General features: G+C 45.2%; 1 protein-coding gene across 10 annotated transcripts in view; it reads left to right on the forward strand.

Moving 5' to 3' along the window:
* Positions 1-14,241, forward strand: part of LOC129837645 (focal adhesion kinase 1-like) — a 204,368-nt gene that overhangs the window by 26,301 nt on the left and 163,826 nt on the right. For all 10 annotated transcript variants that reach the window (XM_055903970.1, XM_055903962.1, XM_055903960.1 and 7 more), the window contains one exon: positions 13,843-14,051. In XM_055903970.1, coding sequence (XP_055759945.1) covers positions 13,878-14,051 — 174 coding nt within the window. In that variant the 5' untranslated portion in view covers positions 13,843-13,877. The remainder of the gene's footprint in view (positions 1-13,842; positions 14,052-14,241) is intronic.

Consider the following 14,241-nt stretch of genomic DNA (forward strand, 5'->3'; position numbering starts at 1 on the left):
AGAAACAGAACTAGTAGCAGTAGAAACAGAAACAGAACTAGCAGCAGTAGAAACAGAAACAGAACTAGTAGCAGTAGAAACAGAAACAGAACTAGTAGCAGTAGAAACAGAAACAGAATTAGTAGCAGTAGAAACAGAATTAGCAGCAGTAGAAACAGAAACAGAACTAGTAGCAGTAGAAACAGAAACAGAACTAGTAGCAGTAGAAACAGAAACAGAACTAGCAGCAGCAGAAACAGAACTAGTAGCAGTAGAAACAGAAACAGAATTAGTAGCAGTAGAAACAGAACTAGTAGCAGTAGAAACAGAAACAGAACTAGCAGCAGTAGAAACAGAAACAGAACTAGCAGCAGTAGAAACAGAAACAGAACTCATAGCAGTAGAAACAGAACTAGCAGCAGTAGAAACAGAACTAGCAGCAGTAGAAACAGAACTAGCAGCAGTAGAAACAGAAACAGAACTAGCAGCAGCAGCAACAGAACTAGCAGCAGCAGCAACAGAAACAGCAGCGGTGGCAGCTGCTTTACTCTCTCCCTGGATACCAGTATCTATCATGAGTCCTGGTGCTTTAGTAAAGCCAGAACAGAATAACACTGGGGACGTCTTCCCTTCTGTATTCATCTATTTAGAGGCTCTGGCTCTCCTTCAAACGGCATCCTCCAGGGTTAGTGTAAACGCAGCATATATTAAACCCAGGCAAAGCCTTGATGTATTTTTTGAGGGGGGGCTGGATAGTTCTGTGTGAGCTGGTACAGTAGGCAGAGGATGAGAGGAAAGGAAGCTTTAATCCAGGGAGGAAGCAGTAGCTCCAGCAATAGCAGGTTGTAATGAGGATGTAGGAGTGTAGAGCAGAGCCGTGGGACTGAGGGAGAGAGTCGGTGGGAATCCGCTTGGGTCCCCACAGGCTATAGGATAGATACTGGATGCGTTCTAATAGTCACCCTATTCCCTATAGAGTGCAGTACTTTTGACCAGGGCTCATAGGTGCAGTATGTAGGGAATAGGGTGCTATTTGAGACATGGCCATACAGGCTCCAGAGGCAGCAGGTGTTGTACCCTGAGCACTAACTCCACAGTAAAGGATGGTGATGGTGAAGGTATGGTGCTCCATGTAGTGGACATGACGTGATCAGTTCTACTGTACTGTAGAAGAAGGGTTTGTTTGAGCCCTTGGTTCATGGTAATGCCGTTGGGGCCAAATGGATCAAATCAGATTTTGTACAGTGACTCACTTGTATACACACTCACACTCACACTCTGATCTGTGGTATTTTGTTAACATTTCTTGGTCAAAGCAAGAGATTTCAAAGCCATTAAAAGATAAGGCTTAGTTTTGAGCTGGAAGAATGTTGTGGTCAATGAAAGATGTGAGATGCAACAGCATTAAAGGACACACACAGCAAGCCAGTCACTCAGTTTCCTCAGGATCATCATATGGCTCCTCACAATGCCCAGCCTGGCTCCCTGTATGGTATGGACTTTACCCTCGTCTCCCTCTAGTGCCACAGCTTACAGAGACCACCTGGGGAACTATGGAGGGTAGATGGAGCCTGTAGGGGGAAATATAGGCCACTGTGTCGCTACAGGGCCTTGTAGTCCAAACAAGGAGCATGATGCAAAAGGCCAGCCCTCATGTTTTTGTTCAACCTGGAATATAACTTTATTGTCCATATTATTATTATTTGTAGTAGTAGTATTATTACCGTATATATTATTGTCCACGTGTTACAGCGAACAACGGAAATGTGTCTTCTGCTCCATTCTCAACCCCCCTCCAAGCAGTGGGGCGGCCACTGGAGTTTCAGCAGCTGTAAATTGAGGACAATGGCAGTTCAATAAAAAATGCCTCTTTAGTATTAATCTGAAATATGATATATGCCGTTTTCATGGTGCTTACACCCTCTCCTTGTCCTAGTCTGTCATCCCCCACATGTTTTAAACTGACCACCATCATTCCTGTTTCCAAGAACTCTCTAAGGCTTCACGCCACAATGACTACCGCCCTGTAGCACTTACTTCTTTAATAATGAAGTGCTTTGAGAGGCTGGTTATGGCACACATTAACTCCATCATCCCAGACACCCTAGACACACTCCCAATTTGCATACCGCCCCAACAGATCCATACACGACGAAGTGCATAAAGTTCCCTCAGCGCTCACAACAAGCAACCTCTGACAAAAGTCCCTCTACTTCTATTCGAGGTGAAAATTATGAATCAGACACCTTATCGATAGCAACAGCTCATAGTCCTCCTACAATCAGAAGTTTTTTTTGACTCAATGGAGGAACGTAGTCGGAGAAATGCTGAAGAATGTCTTGCTCGAGCTGTGTTTGAAAATATGTTCTCAGTCAACTTACCTGGTAAAATAAGGAATAAATCAAATAGTCTATATGTTCAAACAGGAGTGGATACCAGACCTGATTCCCCCTAGTGAGAGTAGGCCAATGAAATGAATCCATCGGCTGCACAGCAAGCAGTTGGGTGAGGTCCTTTCCCATCAGGACTACAATTAACAGCCCTGTTCTACATGTCTATGTTCTCTAACTAAGGTTTTGAGACCATGCATTCATTACCTTCTTAGAAATATTGACTTTTGTGTGTGTGTGTGTGTGTGTACGTGTCTTTCTCTCTGAATGAAGATGGCTGTATGTTGAACCTTAAGATAACTGTACAGGTGTCCAGTTGCAGCGTGTCCCTCTGCCTTGCACCATGCTTGTTTGAATTAAACATTTCCTCTCAGTAGAAAATGTACTCACATGCCTCCAAATCTAGTTCCTATTTCTTTTGCTTACTTCTAGTATTTGACTTTGTTTTCAGTGTTGTTCACATTCACAGTAAGGTGCGTTACATCAGTAGCCTGCGTTGTCCTGCAAGAATAGAAGGCCATGATCAAACCCTCCCTGGAGATAGCCTGGCCTAGCTGCGGAACGGGCCCTCCCTGGTGATAGCCTGGCCTAGCTGCGGAACGGGCCCTCCCTGGAGAGAGCCTGGCCTAGCTGCTGAACGGGCCCTCCCTGGAGATAGCCTGGCCTAGCTGCTGAACGGGCCCTCCCTGGAGATTGCCTGGCCTAGCTGCTGAACGGGCCCTCCCTGGAGATAGCCTGGCCTAGCTGCGGAACGGGCCCTCCCTGGAGAGAGCCTGGCCTAGCTGCTGAACGAGCCCTCTGTGAGTTCGGAAAAAGGCCATGTTTTTCTTCACCGCATCGAAACAGTGGAACAGAAATCTATGGTTGTTCAGTAGTGCTGATGAAGTGCTGTTTGACTCTCATTGGTATTGACACGTGTTGTTACAGCAGCGTTGCTCTGGCCAATGTGGGCCCAGACTACTGTCAATAACTAACCTAGAGAGAAGACTGCAGTCCCACAGTCAATCCCTCTGAGCCACCGAGACACTGTTACACAATCCCTTTAGGATGGGACTACAGTACAACTAGAGTAACGAGATCAATACTCTCACGAGTTAGACAGACAGTGAGCTACTCTATTGACTATATAATCCAAGCTTATATACCAAGCTTTGTTCATACTACAAGTAAATGAAGAATTAATTTGATAACTAAACATCCCACGGCAATGACCTGATATCAGCGTCAAATCAACATCTATTTTGAGTTGAAATAACGAGGAAACAATGTTGGCATGTTTTACCCTGAGGGATAACAACTAGGCTATTATTATCCTATTATCCTATTAGCAGCCTGTTATTATTAATGGGATAACAACTAGGCTATTATTATCCTATTATCCTATTAGCAGCCTGATATTATTAATGGGATAACAACTAGGCTATTATTATCCTATTATCCTATTAGCAGCCTGTTATTATTAATGGGATAACAACTAGGCTATTATTATCCTATTATCCTATTAGCAGCCTGATATTATTAATGGGATAACAACTAGGCTATTATTATCCTATTATCCTATTAGCAGCCTGTTATTATTAATGGGATAACAACTAGGCTATTATTATCCTATTATCCTATTAGCAGCCTGTTATTATTAATGGGATAACAACTAGGCTATTATTATCCTATTATCCTATTAGCAGCCTGTTATTATTAATGGGATAACAACTAGGCTATTATTATCCTATTATCCTATTAGCAGCCTGTTATTATTAATGGGATAACAACTAGGCTATTATTATCCTATTATCCTATTAGCAGCCTGTTATTATTAATGGGATAACAACTAGGCTATTATTATCCTATTATCCTATTAGCAGCCTGTTATTATTAATGGGATAACAACTAGGCTATTATTATCCTATTATCCTATTAGCAGCCTGTTATTATTAATGGGATAACAACTAGGCTATTATTATCCTATTATCCTATTAGCAGCCTGATATTATTAATGGGATAACAACTAGGCTATTATTATCCTATTATCCTATTAGCAGCCTGATATTATTAATGGGATAACAACTAGGCTATTATTATCCTATTATCCTATTAGCAGCCTGATATTATTAATGGGATAACAACTAGGCTATTATTATCCTATTAGCAGCCTGATATTATTAATGGGATAACAACTAGGCTATTATTATCCTATTATCCTATTAGCAGCCTGATATTATTAATGGGATAACAACTAGGCTATTATTATCCTATTAGCAGCCTGTTATTATTAATGGGATAACAACTAGGCTATTATTATTCTATTATCCTATTAGCAGCCTGATATTATTAATGGGATAACAACTAGGCTATTATTATCCTATTATCCTATTAGCAGCCTGATATTATTAATGGGATAACCCAGAGTGAGTTGTATCAAGTTGATGTACAGTAATTGAGATGTGTCAGTCTTACAATCAAATGGGTGTTATTTAGGTAGTCTGTGGGGACAACATTACATCTCTGTCCTCTCCTGTATCACCCCTGTTAACCATCTCATCTCCTAGTCGACTGGCCCTCCAGCCTCTCAGTCACTACAAGGGATGTGTGTGTCAGTATGTGTCCTATAATGATTAGCCTAACCTGGTAAAGGTCTTTCAGAAACTATAGTAGGGGAATTGGCTGAGGCAGTCAGTAGACAGACATGCTAGAAAGTTCCTGATAATGTTGACAGAAGGTTTATTTAGTAGGTCTATTTAAGGGCTGTTTGATTAGGTTATGTGTGTTTACTTCAATAGTTTATCTTAGGGTAGCACTATGTTGACCCAATTAGTCACAATAACAACTAAACCTTAAAGATGTTTGACATGAAGTCATTTATCATTCTTCCGTACAGTGGGTTCACTCAAGGATCTTTGTCAGTATGATGAGGCATTTTGTCAAGTCGGCTAATCTCATAAACGTTTCCCGACAGGTATAACTTTGTCTTCTATGAAAGGTTTTTCCGTCAGATAATCACCTACTTTCCTCTCTGTGCTGACCTGTGTGTGTGTGTGTGTGTGTGTGTGTGTGTGTGTGTGTGTGTGTGTGTGTGTGTGTGTGTGTGTGTGTGTGTGTGTGTGTGTGTGTGTGTGTGTGTGTGTGTGTGTGTGTGTGTGTGTGAGCCTCTCAGTTAGAGGTGACTGTAGGTCAATCCGTAAACTAGCAGAGTCAGCAGATAGGCTAGGCTATACTTCCCCCCCTCATCACTGTCCTTGTGCCTGCTCTGCAGCCTGGCTGACTGCTGACTGGCTGACTGCTCTGTGCTGTCATTATCAGTCACTTTGACACATCACACAGCAAAGCTAGATACAGTATCAACCACTTATTCTTTAGCTGCAATGTCAAAGCAGTATGCTCTTGGATTGGAAGTACAAATTAGTGAGTGAATAATATTGACAGGGACAAGCAAATGAAATCCCTATCATTCATTTCTTAGAAAGAAATCAGCTGACTGAAGAAATCTACTTCTTCTGTCCACTTTTTGGAAAAGCTAACTGTTTTGGTCCTGTGTCCTCATTTTGTTGGCCTGTGGTGTAAAGGGTTAAAGTTTCGTAATGGTTAGGTTGTCACGAATGAATGCACTGATATGTGGACGCGCGTGGCTTTTTGTCATCTTTGAAAAAAAGGACTTTATATCAGAGTTGTGCCTGTAGTCATAGAGATATATAGAGGACTCATCATGGATATAACCCGTTTTAGCATTGCCGTTGTCATTGAGGGCTTCCACCATTTTAAAGTAGTCAACTGGGTGGGGATTCCTATGAGTTGGGAGAAATCAGCCAATGAAAATAAGAAAATGTAGTACTTTAAAATGGAGATAGTATGGGCAGTGCCATTGAGGCTGTCACAGACGTTATAATGGCACAGATACAGATACAAAGATAAGTCCTCTAACCTCCAAGATGGTGTAGCAGTCGGACGTGTGTTTTTGTCTAATCCCTTCCTGTCCCTTGTAAACATCGTTTTTCCTTGTTTTTTTTCCCGTATATATATTTAATATTTTAATATCACTTTCTATCAAGGACTGAATATACTCTCCTGCAACCCGCCTCACCCAATGTGGTACGGATCTGCTATTTTTAAACTTAAGAACTCATCAACTCATCAAATGCTAGCCAGCTAACTGGCTACCAGCTACTAGTTAGCCACGGCCCGCTAGCTGTCTAAAGTACATCGGACTGTTAGCTTAAGAGGCCCATCGGACAAATTCTTTGGCCACTATACCCGCCCTACCGTCGCCTGAACCGGAACCCCAACAGATGCTAGCCAGCTAACTAGCTAGTAGTCAGCTAGCCACTGCTAGCGGTCATCAGCCACCTCTAGCATGGACAACTCTCGCCAGTCTGCACAGCGCTACTCAAACCAGAGCAAATCTGACTTATTTTTCTCCATATCTCCGGATTCTTACTGCAAGCTCTGAACCTTTTTTTTCTTCACCTGGATCACTGCAGCTAGCTAGCTGCTATTCGAGTGGCCACTCCTGGCTAACGTCACTGTCCCGAAGCAAGAACCAATTAGCCTGGAGTTAGACTTGCTAGGCCCATCTCCCGGCTAGCCAAAGAGGTCCATCAGCCACTACTTGGGCTACAATATCTCTTTTTGGCAACTGTCTTGGACCCCCGCTGACTCATCACGACTGTACAACCGATGTGATTCGCCCGATGGGGTTTTTCTCAACTGGCTCCGCCGTCGCTTCGTCCCCTGAAATTCCATCCGCTAGCATGCTAGCCGCGGCCTGCTAGTGGTCCAGAGCACATCAGACTGTTAGCTTAAGAGGCCCACCTGACAAATTGTTTGGCCACTATACCTATTCTGCCAATTGGCCTGGTTTACCACACGGAGCCCTGCTGATCCGTCTGCCGACGTAACAGCACGAGGGGGCCACAACAGACTTTCTTCCGTCGCAACGTCTCTCCAAGGCCCTTCTGTTAGCTTGCTAGCCCCGGCCCGCAAGCTGCCTGAAGCTACTCACTGGACTCCTATGATCACTCGGCTACGCATGCCTCTCGCTAACGTCAATATTCCTTGTCCATTGCTGTTTTGGTTAGTATGTATTGCCTTATTTCAATGTAGAGCCTCTAGCCCTGCTCAATATGCCTCATTTAACACTTTAGTTCCACCTACCACACATGCGGTGACATCACCTGGTTTAAATGACAAGGGACAATATCTCTGTCATCGTCACTATATGCACAGGTTTACCCTCACTGTATCCACATCCTACCATACCTTTGTCTGTACATTATGCCTTGAATCTATTCTACCGTGCCCAGAAATCTGCTCCTTTTACTCTCTGTTCTGAACAAACTAGACAACCAGTTATTTTAGCCTCCTTCTAATGTTAAGTTTGTTTTATTCACTGCCCTAGCACACTCTGCCAACACGGAAGTCCTAGCCGTGTCTGAATCCTGGCTCAGGAAGACCACCAAAAACCCAGAAATGTCCATCCCTAACTATAACATTTTCCGCCAAGATAGAACTGCCAAAGGGGGCGGTGTTGCAATCTACTGCAGAGATAGACTGCAGAGTTCTGTCTTACTATCCAGGTCTGTACCCAAACAATTTGAGCTTCTACTTTAAAAAGCCACCTTTCCAGAAACAAGTCTCTCACCGTTGCCACTTGCTATAGACCACCCTCTGCCCCCAGCTGTGCCCTGGACACCATGTGAACTGATTTCCCCCCATCTATCTTCAGAGCTCGTGCTGTTAGGTGACCTAAACTGGGACAGGCTCAACACCCCGGCCATCCTACAATCTAAGCTTGATGCACTCAATCTGTCACAAATTGTCAATGAACCCACCAGGTACAACCCCAAATCCGTAAACACGGGCACCCTCATAGATATCATCCTAACCAACTTGCCTTCCAAATATACCTCTGCTGTTTTCAACCAAGATCTCAGCGATCACAGCCTCATTGCCTGCATCCGTAATGGGTCTGCGGTCAAACGACCACCCCTCATCACTATCAAACGCTAGCAAGCAGGCCTTCCTAATCGACCTGGCCCGGGTATCCCAGAAGGATACTGACCTCATCCCGTCAGTAGAGGATGCCTGGTCATTCTTTAAAAGTGCCTTCCTCACCATCTTAAATAAGCATGCCCCTTTCAAAAAATGTAGAACCAGGAACAGATATAGCCCTTGGTTCTCTCCAGACCTGACTGCCCTTGACCAGCAGAAAAACATGCCTACTGCACTGAGGCTAGGAAACACTGTCACCACTGATAAATCCACTATAGTTGAGAATTTCAATAAGCATTTTTCAAGGAACAAATATACACAGGCAGTTAGGAAAGCTAAGGCTAGCTTTTTCAAGCAGAAATTTGCATCCTGTAGCACAAACTCAAAAAAGTTCTGGGACACTAAAGTCCATGGAGAATAAGAGCACCTCCTCCCAGCTGCCCACTGCACTGAGGCTAGGAAACACTGTCATCACTGATAAATCCACTATAATTGAGAATTTCAATAAGCATTTTTCTACAGCTGGCCATGCTTTCCACCTGGCTACCCCTACCCCGGTTAACAGCCCGGCCCTCCCCACAGCAACTCGCCCAAGCCTCCCCCATTTCTCCTTCACCCAAATCCAGATAGCTGATGTTCTTAAAGAATTGAATAATCTGGACCCCTACAAATCAGCTGGGCTAGACAATCTGGATCCTCTCTTTTTAAAATGATCTGCCGAAATTGTTGCAACCCCTATTACTAGCCTGTTCAACCTCTCTTTCGTATTTGTCTGAGATTCCCAAAGATTGGAAAGATGCCACGGTCATCCCCCTCTTCAAAGGGGGAGACACTCTAGACCCAAATCTCTAGAGACCTATATTTATCCTACCCTGCCTTTCTAAGGTCTTCGAAAGCCAAGTCAACAAACAGATTACCGACCATTTCGAATCCCACCGTACTTTCTCCGCTATGCAATCTGGTTTCAGAGCTGGTAATGGATGCCCCTCAGCCACGCTCAAGGTCCTAAACGATATCATAACCATCATCAATAAGAGACATTACTGTGCAGCCATATTCATCAACCTGCCAAGGCTTTCAACTCTGTCAATCGCCACATTCTTATTGGCAGACTCAACAGCCTTGGTTTCTCAAATGATTGCCTCGCCTGGTTCACCAGCTACTTCTCTGATAGAGGTCAGTGTGTCAAATCGGAGGGCCTGTTGTCCGGACCTCTTGCAGTCTCTATGGGGGTGCCACAGGGTTCAATTCTCGGGCTGACTCTCTTCTCTGTATACGTCAATGATAACATTCTCGCTGCTGGTGATTCTCTGATCCACCTCTACGCAGACGACACCATTCTGTATACTTCTGGCCCTTCATTGGACACTGTGTTAACTAACCTCCAGACAAGCTTCAATGCCATACAACTCTCCTTCCGTGGCCTCCAACGGCTCTTAAATGCAAGTAAAACTAAATGCATGCTCTTCAACCGATCACTGCCCGCACCTGCCCACCTGTCCAGCATCACTACTCTGAACGGTTCTGACTCAGAATATGTGGACAACTACAAGTACCTAGGTGTACTGTAAACTTTCCTTCCAGACTCACATTAAGCATCTCCAATCCAAATTTAAATCTAGAATTGGCTTCCTATTTCGCAACAAAGCATCATCAAAACTCATGCTGCCAAACATACCCTCGTAAAACTGACCATCCTACCGATCCTCGACATCGGCGATGTCATCTATAAAATAGTCTCCAACACTCTACTCAAGAAAATGGATACAGTCTATCACAGTGCCATCCGTTTTGTCACCAAAGCCCCATATATTACCCACCACTGCGACCTGTATGCTGGCCCTTGCTTCATACTCGCCGCCAAACCCACTGGCTCCAGGTCATCTACAAGTCTCTGCTAGGTAAAGCCCCACCTTATCTCAGCTCACTGGTCACCATAGCAGCACCCACCCGTAGCACGCACTCCAGCAGGTATATATCACCGGTCACCCCCAAAGCCAGTTTCTCCTTTTGGTCGCCTTTCCTTCCAGTTCTCTGCTGCCAATGACTGAAGCAAACTGCAAAAATCACTGAAGCTGGAAACCAATATCTCCCTTACTAGCTTTAAGCACCAGCTGTCAGAGCAGCTCACAGATCACTTCACCTGTACATAGTCCATCTGTAAACAGCCCATCCAACTACCTCATCCCCATACTGTATTAATTTATTTATCTTGCTCCTTTGCACCCCAGTATCTCTATTTGCACATTCATCTTCTGCACATCTACCATTCCATTGTCTAATTGCTATATTGTAATTACTTTGCCACCATGGCCTATTTATTGCCTTACCTCCCTTATCTTACCTCATTTGCACTCACTCTATATAGATTTTTATTTTTTTCTACTGTATTATTGACTATATGTTTCTTTATTCCATGTGTAACTCTGTGTTGTTGTATGTGTCGAACTGCTGTGCTTTATCTTGGCCAGGTCGCAGTTGTAATTGAGAACTTGTTCTCAACTAGCCTACCTGGTTAAATAAAGGTTAAATAAAAAAATATCTATCTCTATGCCCTATTGTTCACATGCGTATCTTCCATCTAAATGGTCCTACCTGATCTCGCCTCCTCCCGCCTGCCTTCTGTCTTTGACAGAAGTGTTTCCATTGTTAGAAGAGAAAAATATATATTATATATATATATATAGTATATATATATATTTTAATTAACACAAATTCCATTGTTAGAGCGGTCGCTTGAGTATCTTGTCAATATAATTGACAATCTTTCCTCGCATTCACAACAGGTTTGTGTGTTGTTGACTCCTCCTCCCAGGCCGGGCCTCCTATCCTCCTATCAACCATGTTGTTGACTCCTCCTCCCAGGCCGGCCCTCCTATCAACCATGTTGTTGACTCCTCCTCCCAGGCCGGCCCTCCTATCAACCATGTTGTTGACTCCTCCTCCCAGGCCGGCCCTTCTATCCTCCTATCCACCATGTTGTTGACTCCTCCTCCCAGGCCGGCCCTTCTATCCTCCTATCCACCATGTTGTTGACTCCTCCTCTTCCCAGGCCGGCCCTCCTATCCTCCTATCCACCATGTTGTTGACTCCTCCTCCCAGGCCGGTCCTCCTCTCCTCCTATCAACCATGTTGTTGACTCCTCCTCTTCCCAGGCCGGCCCTCCTATCCTCCTATCCACCATGTTGTTGACTCCTCCTCCCAGGCCGGTCCTCCTCTCCTCCTATCCACCATGTTGTTGACTCCTCCTCCCAGGCCGGCCCTCCTATCCACCATGTTGTTGACTCCTCCTCTTCCCAGGCCGGCCCTCCTATCCTCCTATCAAACATGTTGTTGACTCCTCCTCCCAGGCCGGCCCTCCTATCAACCATGTTGTTGACTCCTCCTCCCAGGCCGGCCCTCCTATCCACCATGTTGTTGACTCCTCCTCCCAGGCCGGCCCTCCTATCAACCATGTTGTTGACTCCTCTTCCCAGGCCGGTCCTCCTATCCAATCCACCATGTTGGCTGGGCTCCCACTAAGCACGCCTTGTTTACTCAACTCCGTCTGTCGCCAAGCCAATCACAGCCTGCCTCTCTCTGCCTGTGGAACTGAACTCCATTCTGTCTTGCCTGGGTAACAGCAGCCACGGTGGAGTTAGGCTAGCAGCCTGACTGTTCACAGCATTCAAAGGGCTGTGTTGTGGAGCTGGAGGACTCTGTTGTGAATGTAGACAGGCTTCTGGGCTTGCCTCACCTTCCCTTCAGCTCAGGAAGAGAGGGGAGCTATGTTGTGTTGCAGAGAGGACTCTGGCCTCGCCCCCCTCAGTTCAGTCCAGGAAGAGCTCTACCATGAAACAGCAGTGACATGTTGATCACAGCACAGGCTTCTCCTCTTCTCAGCCAGGAAGAGCTCTGTGCTGTGTGAGGAGACAGGAGTGATGACTCACTGTGGCTCCTGAGCGGACAGGACGCATTGTGATAACCAGGATGTGACGTGACTGGACAGGAAAGACGTGAATGTGTTGTTCACTTTGTATGTGTGTGTATGGGAGAGAGAGAGAGAGCGGAATGTGTGGGTAAGAAGAAGTGTGTTTGTGCCTGGAAGAAACCAAGAAGAAATCCCATGGATCTGTCGATTCTCTACTGTGTAACCTAGTGGACATACTCTACTGTGTAACCTAGTGGACATACTGGTCTGTGTAACCTAGTGGATATACTCTACTGTGTAACCTAATGGACATACTCTACTGTGTAACCTAGTGGACATACTCTACTGTGTAACCTAGTGGACATACTCTACTTACTGCGTAACCTAGTGGACATACTCTACTGTGTAACCTAGTGGACATACTCTACTGTTGCTATAGCACTAATGTTGTCACTACGGAACTCTACAGTGGAGTGTACCTGCTGGCCCTTCATCAGTAAAGGTAGGAGGAGTGACTGATTGGACTGTTGTTGCTGTGCTGGTGTTAGATCAGAATAGTAGTGTTTGAATTGAGTTTGACAGGAGTTTATTAAAGTACAACTCTGAAAGGAAGTTATCCAGTCGTGTGCTCAAATGGACCGGTTGTGTCTATACTAATCTCCATTGCTTCAATGTTGTCTGACTGATTGTCAAGAGTTAGGATATTTACCTCCGTCTTCATACATGTGTTCTGCCTGGGTTACCAGAAAGTAACATTGAGGAGGTAGACATCTGAGAATGTGTGTGTTTTTGGTGTTGTGTAAGGGCAGGTTTTCCTGTGGTGCTCTATTCTAGTGATGTTGCCAACAGCAGATATAGTCAGGAAGGCTGAGGAATGTCACTGAGTAGCTCTGGGTCAGTCTTTCCAAAACACTAGAAAAGCCATGTTTTAACAAGCAAGTGGTTCCGCCTTGGCTGTACCTATTACCATACACACACACACCCCCCAGACACACACACACACACACACACACACACACACACACACACACACACACACACACACACACACACACACACACACACACACACACACACACACACACACACACACCCCAGACACACACACACACACACCCCAGACACACTCACCCCAAATTTCACCCCTGACCGTTTCCACCACAATCCAAACAGCTTATGTATAATGGCCCCAGTTTGTGGTTGATGAGGAGGGTTGTTGTAATGCTGGCAGTGCTTCGGACAGCGCTGCTCCCTGCTCACTGTCCAAAGCCACCCAGCTGTCTACTGTAGCAAGCCCAGCGCAGTCCACTACTGTTATCTGTCAGTCTGTCCAGCCGTCCGGTTGTCTGTTCTATTCTCTCCAGTCCACTTTTGTTACTGATTACAGATGAAGTTATAATGGTGAGTAAGTAACACAGTTGTCTCGCTCTCTCTACCTCCCCTATCTCTCTCTCTACCTCCCTCCCTCCCCTATCTCTCTCTCTCTCTACCTCTCATATCTCTCTCGCTCTCTCTACCTCCCCTATCTCTCTTTGCATCCCTCTCTCTCTCTTTCTCTCCCCTCTGTATCTCTACCTTCAGAATATGACAGACAGCTAGCCCCCACCAAAGGAAGCATGGCGTCAGCGTACCTGGACCCCAACCTGAACCACCATGCTGGGTTGGGCGGTGGGGTGTCGAAGCCGGGGACCATGGACCGCGTGCTCAAGATCCACCACTATTTGGAGAGCAACAGTGAACCATCCACCTGGGCCAGCCACATCCGCCACGGAGATGCCACTGACATCAGGGTGAGATGAGCAGCTGATTGGGTTAAATACAGTTTACCACAGTTATAGCAACTATGCTTCTTTAAGTTACTGTCTGTATAGTCTCTCCCTATCATCCGTACAGTAGGGACACATACTGTCCGTACAGACAGACAGTTACCTATCAACTCTACCTACTAGACAGACAGTTACCTATCAACTCTACCTACTA

The sequence above is a fragment of the Salvelinus fontinalis genome, chromosome 38 (genome assembly GCF_029448725.1).
Source record: "Salvelinus fontinalis isolate EN_2023a chromosome 38, ASM2944872v1, whole genome shotgun sequence".
NCBI lineage: Eukaryota > Metazoa > Chordata > Actinopteri > Salmoniformes > Salmonidae > Salvelinus > Salvelinus fontinalis.